The following is a 19,070-nucleotide window of genomic DNA, read 5'->3' as shown; positions in this document are numbered from 1 at the left end:
TGCTGGGCATGATGACCCGCACCTATAATTCCAGCACTCTGGAGGCTGAGGCAGGAGGACTGCAAGTTTGAGGCCAGCCTGGGCAACTTAATGAAACCTGTCTCAAAATAAAAATCTAAAAGGTCTGGGGTTGTAGCTCAGTAATGAAGCATTTGTGGGCTCAATCCCCTGTACTAAAAAAAAAAAAAAAAAAAAAGGATTTCCCTGAATTTAGTAGAAAACCTTCAGCTCTAGCACCACTTTGCTGGAGCTGAGTGGTGTTGGGTGCCCTGTGAGATGGCGGCAATCTCGCACCAGTCCCCATGCCCACCTGACCTGCTGCACTCGATGCATGGTCTGCTCAGCCTCTGAAAGTGTCAGAACTTGGAGCCCCCGAGTCCCACCCCAGCTCTTCCCCTGGAGAAGCTGAGACCCTGGGAAGTGCAGAGGGAAGCACGAGGTGATTCTGACTTTAAACCCCAACCTCCTTGCTCTTCCCACAACCCTCTAGGCTGCCTCTCAGTCATTCCAAGGCCAAGGGGCCCTTGCCGGAGTCTGAAGTTCACCAAAAGGCCGGCTTTAGTGAGAAGCAAGAATTCCGTTTAATTGAAAGTGTTATTCCCTCCTTTCCCTCCCTCTCCTTCACCCACCCCCAAAGGGAGAGCCCATCAGCAGCCAGTTCTAACAGGAAGGCCCAGGGTGCAGCATTCCCGGGAAAACAGCGGCAGCAGAGTGAGAGGCCAGGACCTGTGGGCAGGGCTGGGGCTGGGGGAGGTGCAAGAGAGACTCCACGCAAGGCCGAGCGAGGAGGGGCTGAGTGGTGGGCTCCACCTTCCTCTTGATGAGGAGAAATTATGCAGGCCAGAAGAGATCTGTTAAAAATGGCGTCCAACTTGGTCAATAAGTCTGTCTCTGTCACCGAAGCAGGAGGTCAGGAGGGGATGGAGCCCAGGCTCAGGCAGGGGCAAGGTCAGGGGGGAGAGATCTGGTGGCACAGGGCACAGTGTGGCCTCCCTGCCCCTAGGAACTGCTCCGTCCAGGGCTCTGGCTCCAGCAAGGGACTGTCACACGTGCTACACAAGCCTGTGAACCACGGGCAGCTCTCCAGGGGGGTGATGAAGAAAAGGGCCGGGGCCGGGCCAGCTTCCAGGTTCTTCCTGAAGGTGCAACATGAAGCCTTAACTGAGTCGAGGGCCCAGCCAGCACCTTCCTGGTGTCTCTGGGTCTTCCTGGCTTCTGAAATCAAGAAGGAGTCCAGAAGTCAAGGGCGGACAGAGGGGACCAGGCTGGGGCACACTCCACCCCAACCCCTGCTCCACGACGGCTGGGGGCTGCTGTCAGGTGGACCGTCTCCTTCCTGGAGGCCCTGCTTCAGGAGGTGAGTCGCCCAGAGCCAGCCTGGGGAGTGCCTGGGGAAGACCGGGGGCTCCGTCTACCCCCTGCTGGGGACACTGCTGGAGCTGGTGGGGGGGGCAGGCAAGGGTGATGGCAGCCCCTTGCAGTAGCACTGGGGCAGGTGGCAGGTCATCAGCTGTCACAGGCAACACAGGTCCTCCTGGTGAATATCCTGGGGAGGGCGGGGCGGGGCTGGGACTGGGGCTCTCACGGAGCCTGCGTGGCGCCCTACCTCACTACATCACTGGGATCCATTTGTGGTCCTCGTTGTAGAGGAACGACTGCTTTCCCGGGAATTCCGGCTTGTAGGTGGCTGAGGGGAGAGAGAGACGGCATGAGAGGGAGAGGCTGGCCCCTGGGTCCTCTGGCCTCCAGCCTCAGGCTGGAAAGGCCCAGGGACCCCTGTGTCTCACGGTGGAGGAGACAGAGAGGGAGGAAGGGAATGGCCTCCTGTCACCTGGCTCTTAACTGGCCAGGGCTGGACTTGAACTTGGCTTGGGGAACTGTTTCTCCTGTTTACATTTTTGTTTGGTTTCTGTCTTGCGGTGCTGGGGTCGAACCTGGGCCTTGTGCAGGCTGGGCCAGTGCTCTGCCATGAGCCACGGCCCAACCCTCTGTTTAACTCTTTAACAGAACAAAATTTGCAAGACTGTTTTCTAGAAATTTGAAAAACATATTGAGTAAAGGAAAATTCTTAAAGACCCAAGGTGTTAGCTTGCTGAGATTTGCAGACACGGTCCTCTGGGAGGAGGGCAACTAGGACAAGTAGGGCTTGGGAACCAGAGCCTGCAGTGCTCTGTTCTGAAGCCGGCTTCGTTAACGGCCCCCTCAGGTGTCCTCTGAGGAAGCTGCCGAGGGGCACCCACGGCAGCCAGGACACCTGCGCACACCCGAGGCAGACGCCTGCACGTGCTCACCAGAGACCCCTCAGGGAAGTCCACTTGGTGCAGGTCATCCCAGCAGCAGGAACAGCCCAACCTGAGGGTCAGGTGCCCACCGTCAGACGAAGCTCTAGAGGACAGGGCCAGGTCAAACAGGCCATCCCAAGGTCCCTGGAGCTCACCCTCTGATGGAAGTAGCACACTCCGTGGACCACGCCACGTTCTCCTGGGCTGACTAGAAGCCCCTGGGGTCACCCCTCTGCTGTCTTGTTGGTCTGACCCTCACCAAGTATGCAAAAGGCCCAAGCTAGGACAATGATCTTCCCCTGCCCCCTCCCATTTCCCTCACCTGTGTGTGGCGGGGAGGGTGTGTCTCCCCTACCAGACTGTGGTGCCTCTGGGAGACACAGGACTGTCACCTCAGTCTCCCAGGGTGGGAGCCTCTTCAACACTCGCCTAACTTTGCCTTTCTCCCACGTCACCTGCCACCCAGCCACACCTGTTGGTCCCTGTTGCCACTAGTTCTGGCCGTTGTCGGAGAGTGGTGACAGCTAAGGGATCTAAGGGGAGCTACAGCTAGGTGAGGAAGCACAGAGATCACCATCAGAACGAGGCCCTCAGGACATCAGCTCCCAAGGGATCCCAGACGTGAGGGGGGGTCACTGTCGGTGCCTCTGTAGGAGGGGGTGGGGCTGCCTGCAGAGGAGCTCACTGAACAGTCTCTGGTCGCCATGAGCGAGGTGTCCGGGCCTCTGTCCTGCCACAGAGGCCCTGTGTGTAGCTCGCTCCCAGTGTCCCTGCCTGTGAAATGCCTTGGCCGGACTGGACCAGTGGCTTAACTGTTTCTTTCTTGCGGTACTTGGCCCTGAACCAGGGGTGTCGTAACACTGAGCCACATCCCCAGTCCTCTGTTTTTATTTTTAGACACTAAGTTGTCCGGGCTGGCCTTGAATTGTGATCCTCCTGCCTCAGCCTCCCGAGTAGCTGGGATTACAGGCGCGTGCCACCACACCTGGCATGGCATGTAGATTTTTAGCAATAAGAACTTTTCTGATAATTTGACAAAAGCCATGGCCCCTCACCACGGAGAATAATGTCTGCAGGGAATTCAGAGTCACTGGCTACCTAGCACCTGTCTTTGACCTCTCGAACCTTCCCATCCTGGGTTATAAATCCCTGACCTGGATCACCTCCAAGAGCCCTTCCACCTTAAAAAAACAAAATCTTTGTATACTCTTGAAAACGTGAGCTGAAGACTCCTAAATCTCCCAAATCTCCTCTCGCTCTGTAACCTGTTCAGCAAACAGCCCATAAATCAGTGGCGTTCAACGGCCTCGATGACAAACAATCCCAGAGGAGCTGGCGTTTACAATCACTCAGAACAGTCCTCTGACCTGGGCCGGGCAGGCCTTGCTGGGACGGTCCTGCTGTCCACCGGCTGGTGTTGGACACAAATGACGCGCTAGAGATGAAGTGCTTGGGGGGCCCCTCGTAGTCCACGATCTCATACTGCCCAGGGCCTGGCAGAGACGGCTTCAGGGGCAGAGGCAAAGGCTGAGCAGAGAAGTTCAGCATGGAGTTTTTCCTTTGAAAAAGACAAGATGGGAAGAGGTCAGCCAAGTGGTCTGCTGGGGAAGTGCCGACGTTTAGAACAGCCAGAGCCCCACAGCACCAGGGTACTGCAAGGTAGGGGGAGAGCTGGGCAGAGCCTGGCTCGGCTGCTCGTGAGCCCTGAGCCCCCGGAACCTCAGTTTCTTCATCTACACGAGGGTGATCATAGCAGTACCCACCTCGGAGGCTTTTGCCAGGGTTAAATGAGATGATGCAGCTCAAACATGGCAGCACGCAGAACAGGGCCTGGCCCAGAGCTGAGCGCTCGGAATGCCCGGGCACAGCTCTGGTTACTGCACCAAGCAGGAAGGGTCCTTGATCGGCAGTGCCTGTTGGAGCTCTGTGGAGAGTTCTAAGGCCTCGGGTGGGCTCCACGGGAAGAGTGTTGGTGGTCTACCCGTGCTGCCTGCCGTGGCCAGGCGAGGTGAAGAGGCGTCCCACGTCCCAGGGATGTGGTATCCCACGACTAGCAGGTACCTAGAGACTGTCCCGAGATTCCAGAGGTTAAGGTTCCAGAATTCTGCTAGATATCTTCCTGGAAAGGCAAGATCCAGGCGTGGAGAGACACTAGGTGGGGCAGATGACACCGGCACGTTTTCAGTCTGTCTTCTGCCTCCTCGGGGAGAAGCAGTCTCCTTTTCTCTCTGGCATGGAGAGACCACGGAAAGCTGGCCAGGTCCGGGCGGAGTCTCTCCGTCTGTAAACTGAGGGAGTTGGGCAGGGTGACCTCCGTCGTCCCTTCCAGTTGTGACCCTTCGCCAGGCCTCAACTTGCAGTTTTCCTGGTGGCCAGGGGTCCTGGGGGTGCCAGAGGCAGGGCTGCCTCCTCCTGCCTGTACCCAGCCTTTCTTCCAAGGTCTCTCACCAAAGTGCAACGAAGGCTCTTAGGGCGTGGGGTGGCCCAGGGAGCCGCACCCCTCCTCCAAGCAGGGGGACGGCTAGGGGTTCCTGGGTCCCCATTCTGTTGCCACCACCTTTTTAAACCCACAGAGACAAAGGGACCTAAAGATGTCCACTCCGTCTTCTTATTTTGTTAAATAAGTTGGTGTCTAGAGAGAGAAAGTCACGTATTTAAAGTCACCGAGCACATGGGTGGGATGCTGGCGTGAAGTCACCGGGGCCGAGCAATTGGAGAAGGCACCATGGCCGAGGGGATGGAGTTCCAGGGTTGAACAGACCTGGGTCTGAGTTCCGGTCATGCCACCAACTGGCTGTGAGACTTTGGACAAGTCCCTGAGCTCTTTGTACCTCAGCATCAGTGTCCTTAGCCAGGAGCAAAAACGCCTGCTCTTTATAGAAGTGTTATGATGGAGAGACAAAGGCTTGTGAAGCACCAGCACATAATAGGTGCTCAATAAGAGTAGCCGTTGTCATGGTCCTGCAGCACTGCAGAGAAGCAGCTAAGCTTCAGGAGAGAGAGAGAGGTTTGGGCCTCACTCAGAGCCACCCGGAGGCAGGGGCATCCGCACTGCTGCGGAGGCCAAGGAAAGCTGCCCTAACCTAGCCTGGGGCTCACGTCTTGTGATGGGGGACAGCTGACCTGGACACTTATGTTTAGAACAAAGATGTCCACCACAGGAACAGGAGGAGCACTGCCTCCATTGGCTCCCACCCCAGTCTGCATAGAACTGGGCACAGGTGTGCCCGACACCTGTCCCCTTATAAACAGACGCTGCCTGCTGCCTGGCCTGGCCGTGGCTCCCTCTTTGCAGCACCCCAGAAATTTGGTGAGTGGGTGACTGGCCTCTGAGAGGCAGGCTTGAGTCCGGGAATGACAGCCAAGAGGAGCTGGCCATGCATGGGTTGCCTGTTGGTCAGGGCTGCCCCAAGCCCAGGAGGCCACCCTGTGCTTTGAGAAGACCACGAGGTGTCTGCTCTGCTGCGCAGGGTGACCCGCAAGAGGCCTCAGCAGCTGAGCCACAACCCTGGCAGCCAGGGAGAGCCCGAGAGGTCCCTTCCTCTGCTCTGTCATAGGCCAGGGGTGGCTCAGCACCCTCAGCCCAATGCTGGGGGTCTTCAGTGGCACCAGCCATGTGTGTGACTCCATCCACATGGCTCTGGGCTAAGGCCCAGGCCTGAATGTCCTCGAGGGCTGGACAGTCCCCTGAGAGTTCAATCATGGCTGCTGACAGCTAAGGCAGGACAGCTGTGCTCTCAGACAGAAGGTTCCCTCCCCACTCGCCAGCGGTGTGTCCTCAGGAAAGTCCCTTGGCCTTCCAAGCCTCAGTTTCTTCGTCTGTGAAATGGCGGCAGTGATACCTGACCCCAGCAGTGTGGGACTGACCACTGCTTTCCTCGGGTTACTTTTTGACACAGGTTAGGACAGAGTTTAAAACTCTGTGTGGGGAGTAGAGACCAGCAGCTCCTACTGGGGAACCCGGAAGCCCACCCTGGAAGGGTGGCAGGTGCCCTGCAAGGGAAGCAGGTGACCTTCAGGTGGGAAGGACGGGGAAGGACACGCCAGCAGCAGCAGCACAGCAGGGCACCAGCAGGGAGGGCCTCACAGACCCAGGGCACGGGGGGGGGGGGGGGGGGGGGACACCAGGAGAGGAAGGCTGGGCCCTTCCACCGCCTTCCACCCTCCATTTACCCACGAGCCTGGAGCCTGCCTGCTTCGCTTGTTTCCTCCCCAAACCCACCCAAGCAGGAGAAGTTCCAGGGAAAGCTCCGTGGCCTCTGGAGCCAGCCTAACTTCCACCCAAACACTCGGCACACACTGCTCGGCAGTCCCCGCCCTGCCCAGGGCGCCCCCTCTGCCAGGAGCACCCGTCTGCCCTGCCAGCTCGGATTCAGGCTTCACCCCTTCCGCCCTCCCCGACTGGCAGCCCTGGACAGTCCCCTCCGACCTCCACAGGGAGGTGGAGGACCCAGATGTGGGTCCCAGCTCCAGCCCACAGCACAGCTGCACTTTCCCGAGGGCACAGGCACCCCCTGTCCCCTAGGAGAGGCAGGAGGTTGACAGGGGGCTGCCGCTGGAGCTTCTGGGCGGGGGTATCTGGGGCCAGCACACCTGCTGCTCTTCCTTCCTTTGTCCCCAACCTGCTAGATTTCCAAGCCTTCTACCTGCCCACTCTGGAAGGGAAGAGAGGGGACTGTGTCTGATTCAGCCGTGGGACCCTCAGGGAGGACACTCGCTGAGCCTCAAAGGAACACCAAGGGGCAGAGGCAGCAAAGGAGCCAGACCCCTGAGCCCCACCCAAGACTAAGCCTCGGTCAGGGGCGTCCTGTGTGGCGGTGGGGCTGGACATGCAGACTGGACCCAGGGCAGCTGACACAACTCTGTTGTCAGGGGCTTTATGAGCGTCCCCTTGAGAGCAGAGCCACCTGCTCTCACCCCACGGAAAGGAAACAGCTTTCAAAGGCTCTTGGTTGGCCCCCAACAGGATTCAATGTGTTGGCAGCTTCCAGCTCAGCTGCTTGCAAATCGCCCAGAATAATGAAGGCTTGAAGGACACAGCAGGTCACTGCATCCAAGACCCTTGGGACACTCCCAGGCACAGATTCACTCTGCCTCAGGGGTTCCCAGGGCTGGGAGGGGTGAAGGGGCAATTTTTCTCAACATTAAAGGGCAGCGATTTGCCCCTGGGGTGGAATGCGGTGTCTGTTCAACAGGTAGCGGGTGACAGATGACAGTCGCTTGGGAAGAAGCCTCCCATATCTAATTGGAAATCCAGGGGCTCTTCAGGGGGGTGCAATGTAATTACCCAAATTGGAGCGGGGCCAGCGGGCCTGATCCTTTGGCTCTGGCTGTGACCACAGCGTGTCTGTGCAAAACCAGGGGCTTAGAGACTCCAGGAAGCAGCTCCAGGTTAGAAGGCCGTCCCTGGGCGCCACCTCCACAGGCGGGTGGGCCTTGAAGCTGCACCAGGAGGAGCCGTTTTGATCTCCAAAGCCCTTACCCTGACCCGCCCACTCCCCTGAGTCACTCAGGACCTGGAAGGGAGACCTTGGCTGGCACCAGAAGCTGATAAATCCTCTTAGCTTTGAGTCAGCAAGTGGCACAGCGACACCTCGGGACGGCCCTCCAGCCGAGGAGCTCAGGAGGGCTGGCACAACACACTGCCGGCCCTGGCACGGCATCAGCCCTGCAGGGGCTACCCCAGGAACACAGGTGGGTGCCAGGACCTGCTCCAGACTGGGCCAACCCGAGCTCAGCGGCCACGTCCTCTCATCCTGGCACCACGTCACCAGGGTTCTTCCCCAGTTCACTGCGATGAGTCACAGTGCTCTTACCCCAATTCCCAGAGATGAAGGACCCGGAGCTCCCAGGAGCTAAGTGACCTGCCTGCCCCCGTCCCTGGGGCTGGAGAGTGGGGATGGTGGGAGGCCCCAGGCCCTGACCTCAGAGCTGGCACTAACCCGCTGCCATGCTGCCACAAGGTCTCCCTGGCAGACACACTGAGCGGGCACCCGTGAGCGCTCAGTCTTTCTCCTGCTCCCTGGGCTCTGCTCTTGGAGGGGGGAGTCACACGGGATGAACTCCTCAGGGGGGAGTCCACCGGCCTCACGTCCCTGCACCCTGGAGAAAGCAGAGCCCCGTGCTGTGTTTGCGAGCTGTAACCCCAAGGATGGGGACCCTGGAGGTCCACAGGTGACCAGGCCACAAGTGTCTCAGGAGGAAGCAATGCCCAGGCTGACCACCCACCATGGGCCCAGGCTCCTGTTCCCCTGCCCTCCAGGACACAGCGGGAAATGAGTGGCACTCGACAGGTGGGAGGCTTGGATAGTCCTTCAACCTTCAACTGGACCTCTCCTTCCTATTCCACCGTCTCCTTCATGGCTCAACGTAAACAGATGAACACTCTTCTAGAATAGTCCAAGGCCTATCCGTTTTGTCTTCTTGTTTTTAAGTAAAATTGTAGATTCTCACCTCCGTTCTTTCTTGTCAACTTATAAGCGGACATTTTGGGCCTCTCCTCTGTGGTCCAGGCTGGCCTCAGTTCACCGTCCCCTTCTGTGCTCCCCTGAGTGACATGGCGAACAAAGCTGGGTCCCAAAGTGCCAGATGTGAGCAGGTCCCCTCTTCACTCGTGGAGAAGGGAGGCCCGGGGACGTGGTGTCTGCACGGGGGACCAGAGCACAGGGCTTCCCTGCTGGACGAACCCGATCCTCCATTCACGAAGCATCACAGAAAGCCAGTGAGCGCCCGACACCCCAGACACACAGGGCCACCCCTGGCCCCATTGGTGCCCCATGAGGGGTGTGGCTACATGACCTGGGGTCCCACGTGAGCCAGCATGTGACGATGCTCCTCTGCCTTGCGCTGGGGTTGTTCTTGGGAGGACCTGGCTAATGTGGCATCCCGTTCCCCTGAGCACCCACAGACCTACGGAGCCCGCTGAGTGACAGGCGGAAATGCCACCAGATGGGAATGATGAGAATGACTTCAACTTGCTGCTCCAAACCTGAGCAAAATCCAACCAACCAGGTAAAAGGGTTAAAAACGAAAGGTTCTCTGCTCTCCTGTCTCCTGTGGCCATTTGCCTTGAAGAAGCTTCCAGATTTGTGTTGGGGCTTCAGCTGCCATTTCAAATCCCAACTGTTCCTGATGACCTCTGTGTCCCTGGGATGTGGAGCAATGCCAGCTGCACCAGGAGTGACGGCTGACTATCTCAGGGAGATGGGGCGCTTCCTCATCTGCACACCCCAGGTGACCGAGGGCTGGGACACCACACGGTGCGGTGCGGCAGAGGTGGAAGGAGTCACAGCTGTTTCCAGTTCCTCCTCCCGTAGGCCTTGCAGAAGCCCGAGGAGACGGACTCTCGTCTGCACTGAAGCCTGAGGCTCACTCTCAACCACTCTGTTGACCTGCAGAGCAGGGGACAGCTGGCACGTGAAGGTGACCCAAGCCAGCCTGCAGCAAGATGTCTCTGACATTTGGAGGGGCCTGTTTCTGGAGACTGGGAAGGGGGGCCGAGCTGCAGACCCCAGGAACCGCAGGGCAGGAGGGACTCACCTAGTCGCCGCCCTCTGAGGCCGAGGCCCTTCTCCAGATGCTGTTTGATGTGTCAGATTCAGGACTTGCTCCTCTCCCTAATCCCTGTCCCCTTGTCCCAGGCTGACCGTCAGGGGATACTCGGTAGTGCCAGCCCCTGAGTTACCTAGGCTTCTGACCCACTGTGACTATAACCTGACCTCTCTGGAGAGACCCAAGTGGCTACACCTGCCCAAAGCCAGCCCTGCTTGGAGGATCGGCAGAGGGAGGGCTTAGAGGGTGACTGACCTTACTGCAAATAGTTCTAGAAGCTCTACCACCATCTAAGTGTCTGAGGAAAGTAACACTGACGGTGTGAGGTATTAAACGTGAAGATGCGACGTCTCCTCTGCTTTTCAAACCTGTGCTAGTATCAACTCGCCATTTACCCCTAGATGCCTAACATACATTTTTAATTTTGAAAGCAGCTCCACAGGCTTGAGTCACCACCCTGTGCAGATAGGGCATGGAGGCTCACAGAGGTTGGCATATGGCCCAAGGTCCCACAGCCCAAAACAGCAGAGCTGAGGTTCAAATTCAGCAGGTTTGACCAAAAACTCAGAGAGCCTCCTGCCCCTCCTATGTCCTGCCGCTCCATGGAGACTTTACACTGCAGAATCAGAACCCTGTCCGCAGTGGATGGCACACGACATGGGGAATGTGGGAAGATCTGCACAGTCCTGAGCCTGGGGCACCTCACGGGAGCTAAAGTCTTGCTTCTTCTATGAAGTAAGAATATTTATTCCTACGACAGGGTCATCATGATAATTGAGTGAGATTCTAAGTTCCTGGCATAGAGCAATTGCTCAATAGATACTATGCATTGGGCAAGCATGTACTGAACACCTACTATGTATGTCTGCAAGAGTCCCTGGTACTGAATCCTGCTCAGTAGTGACATCTCTCCCCCTTTCTGCCCACATTAGGATACTGCCCCCAAACCACCTTGCAAAACGAAACTAAGCAAAAGAATAATCTGGACTCACGGAATATGGGTCTTCTTTGGAACCCTGGTGTAATCGTTTGGGTTGTAGTAACCAGGCCCTGGGCCTGTTGACGTCAGTTTTAATCCACGATCAGTTTTTGATTTAAAGCAAGACATTAACGACTTTGGTGACTGCTTCACAAGGGATTCGTTGACATCATACTGTCCTAAACAGAAAGAAATTTTAAAACGGAATAAGGAACTCTTCTCAAATAAGTAAAAATTCGTATCTCCCACCTAAGAATGCATTTAAGGGCTGTAAGGCCATATCACCCCACGACGGTCAAACGCCGGGGCTGCCTGGAACAGCCAAGAGTAATACTGTCTAGTAACACTAGAGAACTGGCCCTGGGCCTCACACGCTGGGCTCACCCAGTCCTCACTGCCCTGCAGGGTGGGCACTGTCCCCTCCATTCTGACACAATGACTCAAAGACACTAAATAACTTGCCAGAGGACTTAGGACATCTAGCCAGGGACTTAGAGCAAGCCTAGTATGCTGCTCTACAGAGTAAGAATAATAGATCTCACCAGGCCCAGTGGTGCGTGCCGGTGATCCCAGCAGCTCAGGAGGCTGAGGCAGGAGGATCGCGAGTTCAAAGACAGCCTCAGCAACTTAGCGAGGCCCTAAGAAACTTAGTGAGACTCACCTGTCTCTAAATATAAAAAAAGGGCTGGGGGTGTGGCTCAGTGGTTAGGCACCCCTCAGTGGTTCAATCCCTGATACCTAGATAAATACTTCAGTGGTTGCTTTGTAGATATTACACAGCAACAGTACTTATTGAACCCTGTTAGGGAGAGAAAAGTCCACCTGCCTCAAAAGCCCGGGCTTCCCCACCACGCCCACCTCAAGACACCGTGAGAGAATCCAATTTATTTGGGCACAAGACTTCAGAGAAGAGGATGGCCTGAGCTGGGGGCAGGGCAGCAGCTGCATCTCCTCAGCTGCCAGGAGCCCTGGGAAGGGCAAGGGGCTGGGCCGTCCGCACTCGCTGGCCAAGGCCCCGTCACTCAGAAGTTAAGGGAATTACCTGGGGGAACAGAAAAGCTCCAGCAACAGCCGCTACCTCACGAGAAAGTGTGAGTAAATCAACAGCCTGAACGTCTGGGCGGGGGCGGAATGGGTCAAGGGCCCGGCTGAGGGGACAGCAGCCCTGACAGTGTGAATAAAACTCTCCTAACGCCCCACGGACACGCTTGTCAACAGGCCCGAATAAAAACACCAGGCCCACAGTCCGCACCCCTGCCACAGCATCTACGCACACACGGCACATCTCAGTGAAAATGGGCAGAATCCAGAAAGTGGAGTGGGCCACAGCCGAGGTTGGCAGGAGGGTGGGAGGGTGACCTCCAGTTCTCCGGGCACTGTGAATCTGATCTCGATCGTTTTAAATAAAAATTACATTTCCATTGCAAAAGCACTGGAATAGTAGGGTGCGCATTAGCAAGCTGTGATTGAACCCATCTTCTCCAGGGAGGAAAAGCAGGTGCCCCAGCGAAGCAAGAGGACAAATTACCCTGCAGGGCACTTTGGTCACAAACATCAAAAACCTTAAATATTTTACATACCTTTTGACGTAGCAATTCCACTTTAAACTCTTTGTATAAGGAAGTGATCTTGATTGTACACAAGCGATTAGTACAAGGATGGCCACTGTCATTTGATGCAGATTAGCAATCAATTTTAAGCCACCTAGATTTCTAACCAGAGGGCATTTGTGCCTTCATTGAGGGTCCCATCATACTATGGAACACTATGCAGCCAGGAAGAAGGGTGTCTTGAAAGGATTTTTTTTAAAGATCTGGGATTGAACCCAGGAGTGCCTTACCACTGAGCTGCATCTCCAGCCCTTTTAATCTTTCTTATTTTGAGAAAAGATCTTGCTAAATTGCTGAGGCTGACCTTGATTTTGCCATCCTCCTGCCTCAGCCTCCCAAGTTGGTGGGATTTATAGGCATGTGCCCCTGTGAGGGGCTTCTTGGAAGGATTTTTACCACATGAAACATATACTTAATATATTATATGCTGAAATTTTTAAAAGGTAAATACCAGCAACATTTTCAATATTGGTACATTCCTCTCATATTTCTGTTTTTATCTTTCACACATGCACGCACGTACACACACACACACACACACACGCACATTCTAACAAAAAATGTTAAAGCAATATTAAACTGTGGAAAATAATGGAAAAGCAAAAAATAAAGGTAGAGAGAGCCACCTGCCAGGAAGGCGGGGGCGGGGGTGTGAAGCTGAGGGACCTGGGCCCTGTCACCTGTGTCCTGGCATCATTTTTCCCTGTAAAATGGAGATGGAGCAGAAGCACCCACGAGTGTGCACCAACACAAGCTCCTGTTCTGGAGCACCCAGTGTAACAGGAGTGCAAAGCCCCCAGCTCCCGGGGTGCTCAGCAGGTGCTAGAACCCCCCCCCCCAGCCAGCTCTGTGCTCTAAAGGTCTGAGGGCCCTTGGGACCCTGCTGGAAGGAAGGAAGGAAGCCCAGATGGCTGGTTCTAGGGGCCCCCACATCCCGGGGCCACCGGCAGGGACTCCGGCTCTGGTCCTCTGTATAAACAGCAAGGTGGGGCTGTGCCCACGGTGACGCAAGGCGGGAGCTTTACCAGGCTGCGCCTCCTAATTAGCGCTGGATTGTTCCTCGGCTGCAGACTGATCTCAATTTAATCTGGGTTTGGTGGAATCTGACCCGCCTGCAATTTTATCCACACCCTCCTGCGAGAGGCCAGAGGCACAGGCCACGCCTCCCGGCTCCCCTCGGAGCTCCGGGGCTCCAGGGTCTTCAGGAGCCCCCTGGGCTGGCCTAGGGCGCTGGAGGCCCCAGACCACAGGGGCTCTGTGCCCCCCTCAGCCCCAGCAGGGGTGGCTTCAGGCAGGCTCTGGCCTAGTCCTGAATCTGGACGTTCCAGAAGGCACCGTGGAATAACGGGGAAGTGGGGTCCTCACTAAGGTCCTCTGAGGTCCTCTGGGCTTAGCCTGCTGTTTGCTGGCCAGTGACACTGGGCGAGTCACTTCACCTGTCTGAGCCTCCATTCCCTCACCCCAAGACAGGGCTAAATGCACCTGTGTCAGGTGAGGGCCTGGGACAGGTGAGGGCCTGGGACAGGTGAGGGCCTGGGACAGGGGGCGCTGCACGGGAAACCCAGCAAGAGCTGGCTCTCAGCCCATGAGCCGTCACCCGTGCTCCCACTGCTCCGTGACAACATGGCCTCCAGGCTCAGGAGGAAAGGCACCTCAAGGCTGTCAAAGGACCAGGACGCACCGTCTTTCCTTCTGGGTCCTGCCTCCCACGCCCTGTGATGCACCCGGGTGGGTGGATTTGCACCCATCTGAAGGAGAAGCCACTTCCCCGCTTGGCTGCCCAAAGCCCACGTACCTGCCATGGAAGGGGACGCCAGGACAGCTGCTGGGGACGCTTCCAGAGCCAGTGTAGTCCCCCTGGAGGGGACGCTGGTCTCTCCCCCCCCCCTTCTGTTATTCATTTAGCACCGGATCCTGCCGCCCCCGCCTCCCCTCCCCCACTCCTTCCACAGTCACTTCCCACAAAGAAACGGGGACGGGGTTGGGGGGGCTGAAAACCAGAGCTGCAGCTCGACCCTCAGCCAGGCCAGAGCAAGGCCGCTGCGTACCTGGGGGAGGTCCTGTGACCGTGGTGGTGAAAGAGTCTCTCCCGGTCTTGGACAGGAACCCAGCTCGGGCGGAGACATTGTTCTTTAGCTTGCAGCAAGAGATGGAGGCCTGGGGGGAAATGGCAGAGTGTCCAGGGCCTGCCTTCTCCATGCCTCTGCCCTCTTGCCTACACAGTGGCAAACTTGGATTACAAAATATATTGTAACCTGACAGAGGCTGAAAAGGTCCCTCTGTGCCTTTACTGGTATCCCAGCCCAAGTGCTCTAGGTCTGACCCCAGCCTGTGTGGCCCTGTGCAAGCTGTTCAACCTCTCTGAACCTGACCTTTCTCATCTGTAAAAGGGAACAGATGATCCCTGCTCTACTTGCCTCAGAGCATCATCAGGGGAGGGGGACGGTCAACAGAAATCATCCATAGGAAAGTTTTTTAAGAAGTACGTGGTGCTAGTCGGGCATGGTGGCCATACCTGTAATCCCAGCAGCTTGGGAGGCCGAGGCAGGAGGATCCTGAGTTCAAAGCCAGCCTCAGCAACTTAGTGAGACCCTAAGTAGCTCAGTGAGACCCTGTCTCTAAATAAAATTTTAAAAAGGGAGGGGGGCTGAGGATGTGGCTCAGTGGTTAAGCATCCCTGGGTTCAATCCCCAGTACCAAAAAAAAAAAAAAGTGTAGTGCTACACACACAAACCCTTTTCATTTCATTTTCCTGCTATTTTTAATATTTTCAGGACACTTAGAGCTTCCCCATCCCCACCCTGATCCCTGGCTGCATTCCTCACTGTCCAAACAGTCCCTCTCGTAAATGTGGCTCGGAGGATCGTACGGTTCCGATTGTGATCACGTTGGCAAGCGCTCCCTGCCCTGACTTTTCTGGACCGACCAGACATTAAGAATTTTGTCTGAGGCCCACAATATACATTTGAAAGCATCCAATGTGTTCAGAACTCTCTAAACAATAGAAAAAGCAATCTAAGATCATTCTTCTGTTACCAATGAATCATAAATATTTTAAATGCCAGTTTGCAGTCGGTCTCCTGAATTCATTAGATAACAGACGCAATAAAAACCGTACCGTGAGCCCTGGGAATATTTGCTGAATGCGTGCAACCATTTGCTGGGGTGGATGGTTTGATTTTTCTAGATACTCCTCTGTCATAAATATGTTTCTCGAGAAATGCAGATGGCATTTCGATTTGGAGTTGGCCAAGGTGCAGGAATTTAGCTTTTCCCAGGGTCCTGGTGGGGAGGCCACATGCAGAGAGGGCAAACAAAGAGACCAGATGGGCAGGCTAATGACTGGAGGAAAGACAGGACCAGGTCGCCAGGGAGGCGGGAATGACAAGGCACCTGGGGAGGAGAAGAGGGGGTCCTTCCCGGCCCAGGCAGAGCCAGGCTGAGCCGTGGCTAACAGGATTACTCTTCTGCTCCGGCCACCTGACTCCCCCATTGTTCTCCTGGCCAGAAAAAAGCTTCCTGCAAACAAAACAGTTCACCCAGACAGAAAGCCACCAAAGGGGGGACATTCTTTACACCCTGTCGCAGGGCGATTTCGCCATGCGACTAGGAAAACACTCAGCAGGTTTAAGGAGAATGGCGCTGAGCATTGCCCCAGCCAGAATCCACAACGTGGAGAAGCCCAGGACGCAGCCACAAGGGACACGGGAGAGGAGGAGATTATAGCTAGCTCTCACGGTGGTGGCCTTGGGCCATGGAATTATAAGGGTCCCCCAGAGTGCTGGAACCCGTTTCATGATGCGCACGTGTTATTTTTAGAGTCCTATTAAATTACTGATGAACAAAAGCCTGTGCCGGAGATGGATCTGTTAGCAGAAAGAAGAAATTCTGACTTGGGAAGTGGCCGCTTCTAGGTGGACATTGTGCAGGGCTGGGGTTTCCCCCTTGATGTCACAGAGATTATGTCATGGAGAGGTGCAGCTGGGCCCCGGGGAGCAGGCAGAGGCTGGAGGCAGACAGGGAGACACAGGACCCTCAGCCACAAGCAGAGCCCTGCTACACCAGTCCCGGCTGCTTGTCTCCCAGGTCACCTGGTCCCCTCGGGATGGCAAAGGCACAGTGGCCACACCTTCATTACAGCTTTCTTGGACACACCTTGTCCTGGCCCTGTTAGCAACAGTCTCCTTGCTGGTGTTCAGCACCTACCCGGAACCACACCAGTCACTCGCCGTGAGCAGCTGGAGAAGCTCAGGTCGCATCACCCCACACTTCCCACCCCCTCACCACGGTCTTCCTAGGACATGCAGAACAAAGTTGAGACTCCCTACCCGGGTCTCTAGGGCAGGCTAAAAACTGACCCCGCTTTCTCCCGTCTCCTGACTCACAGTACAAGAGCCGCTGGACTCTCGTGTGGTTCCTTGTGGGCTAAGTTCTTTGCTGTCCCGGACCTTTGCACATGCTGTTCCCTCAGCTCTGGCCTCTCCTTCAATTCCTGGGTCTCAGCCTTTGAGCCATCTCTGACCAAGTCTGAAGGAATGCTACGCCGTCCCTTCTGCCCCTCATGAACTCTCTCTCAGGCTGCACGTCTGTCTCTCTCTCTCTCTCTCTCTCTCTCTCTCTCTCTCTCTCTCACGACCGGCCACACCTGCAATTCCTTGACCATTTACTGGCTCTTATCTGAGTTCCCTGCTGGAGTCTCAGCAGTGTCACCAGCCTGGCACAGTGTAGCCCAGGACTCGTGCAGAGAGGCCTGACAGGGCCACAACAGCGTGACCCTGATCATTTCCAGCTTCCCCTCGCGCCCACTGACGTGAAAACGACACCTTTGAACAACTCCCTTCCCTGCGCTGAGCCTCGGCTTCCTCTTCTGTAAGATGGGGATGACTTATTTCTTGGACTCTGTGGGTCTTAAATATGATAAATACAAAACTCTCCAATCAGCACTCAGTCGATGAAAAGCACACCACTACCCTCACTCACCTCCACCACCCTCACCTCTATCATCCTCACCTCTGCCACCATCCTCACCTCCACCATCTTCACCTCTGCCACCCTCACCTCCAACACCCTCACCTCCACCATCCTCACCTCTGCCACCCTCACCTCGGCCACCCTCACCTCCGCCACCAGCCTCACTCCCAGTTACCCAGGGGAAGACCTACAGCAGAGCTGCCCAGGACAGCAGCTGCGACCACATGTGACCACTGCCCTGGAAATGTGGCTAGTTGAACTTGAGATGTGCGCCAAGTATAAAACATACGCTGGACTGTATTTATTTGTGGCACTGGGGGTTGAACCCAGGGGCGTTTTACCACTGAGCTACATCCTCGGCCCTTTTTTATTTAGAGACAGGGTCTCACTCAGTTGTTTAGGGCCTCCCTAAGGTGCTGAGGCTGGCCGGGAACTCGGGATCCTCCTGCCTCAGCCTCCTTAGTCCCTGGAATTACAGGCTTGTGCCACCACGCCCAGCTCATACACTGGACTTTCAAGACTTAGTGTAAGAAAAGAATCTTCCTTAAGTACCTAATCAATAATTTATATATTGATTAGAAGTTGAAACGATAATGTTTCGGATCTGCTGTGTTAAGTAAAACACATGATGAACGTTATTTTCTCCTGTTCCTTCTATCTCAACGTGGCTACTGGGAAATCTTAAATGACCTAGCTGGTCTCCATTGCATTTCTGCTGGTCAGTGCTGGCCTAGAAGGCACCTGTATTGCTTTGAGCACATCATTATTGACTGAATCAGTCACAGGAGATGGGCAGGATCTTTGCAGTCAGAAAATGCATATGATTTATAAATATCACAATTGAAAATGAACTAATCTTAGACCAAAATAGTTTGAAATGAGGCACAATAAATACCATTAACACTCGGTGCGATGCCCAGCCCACACGGGGCACGGTGCTCTCACATGTGTTGTCTCATTGGTTCCTGGTACTAACCCTGTAGGGCAAGTCTAATTAGTGCCACCCTAGATGGCAGCTCTGGGGGCAGAGGGACCTGCCCAAGGCCAGCCCACCCATCTCCACGCACCATACAGTCCTTGGGGGCCAGGTGCTGAGCTAGACACCCAGCCAGGCTATCTCATTTCATATTTGTGTTAATACTATGAGGTGGACACATACACCCATTTTTTAAAAAATTTCTAGCTGTCTATGGACTGCGGGGATTTGTCTCTTTATTTTCATGTGGTGCAGAGGATCGAACCTCAGACGTACTAGGCGAGCGCTCCACCACTGAGCTACAGCCCAGCCTGACACATACACCCATTTTATAGATCATTCGACTAAGTCCTGAAAAGTTAAGGGACCTGCCCAGAGCCACCTAGAGACGGGCAGAGCCAAGGTGTGGACCCAACCTTCCTGAATGCACCGTGCCCATGGTCCATTCTGCCTCGGCATTTACAACATGGTCACAGTTGGTGGAGCACAGTGTCAAAAAAGCAAAACAAAAAACAGTCTTCTGAAATGGAAAGACAGGGGTTCACATTCCCTACAAGAATCTGAACAGTAAACGTACTGTCTGCAGGGAGAGTGCTAAGGAATGTACCCATCGCTACAGGTGAGGAAACTGTGTCCCTGAAAAGTCAGATGACAGTCAGATTACAGTCAGTGTCCCTTAGGGCAGAGGTCTTCCTGCGGCT

General features: G+C 55.4%; 1 protein-coding gene across 3 annotated transcripts in view; it reads right to left on the bottom strand.

Annotated features, from left to right (window-relative positions):
- Nucleotides 1–605: 605 nt before the first annotated feature.
- Stpg1 (sperm tail PG-rich repeat containing 1) overlaps nucleotides 606–19,070 on the bottom strand; it is a 41,784-nt gene continuing 23,319 nt past the window's right edge. For 2 of the 3 annotated variants that reach the window (XM_046468789.2, XM_046468790.2), the window contains exons 7-11: nucleotides 14,471–14,579; nucleotides 10,826–10,991; nucleotides 3,650–3,840; nucleotides 1,607–1,687; nucleotides 606–1,215 (exon numbers count right to left, since the gene is read on the bottom strand). In XM_046468789.2, the coding sequence (XP_046324745.1) occupies nucleotides 1,611–1,687; nucleotides 3,650–3,840; nucleotides 10,826–10,991; nucleotides 14,471–14,579 (543 nt within the window). In that variant the 3' untranslated portion in view covers nucleotides 606–1,215; nucleotides 1,607–1,610. The remainder of the gene's footprint in view (nucleotides 1,216–1,606; nucleotides 1,688–3,649; nucleotides 3,841–10,825; nucleotides 10,992–14,470; nucleotides 14,580–19,070) is intronic. The other variant, XM_046468793.2, reaches the window with a different exon arrangement.

Source organism: Marmota monax, unplaced genomic scaffold, assembly GCF_021218885.2.
Source record: "Marmota monax isolate L192 unplaced genomic scaffold, Marmota_monax_Labrador192_F-V1.1 WCK01_AAM20220418_F8-fsc00008, whole genome shotgun sequence".
NCBI lineage: Eukaryota > Metazoa > Chordata > Mammalia > Rodentia > Sciuridae > Marmota > Marmota monax.
This window is presented reverse-complemented; position numbering and strand designations above follow the sequence as displayed.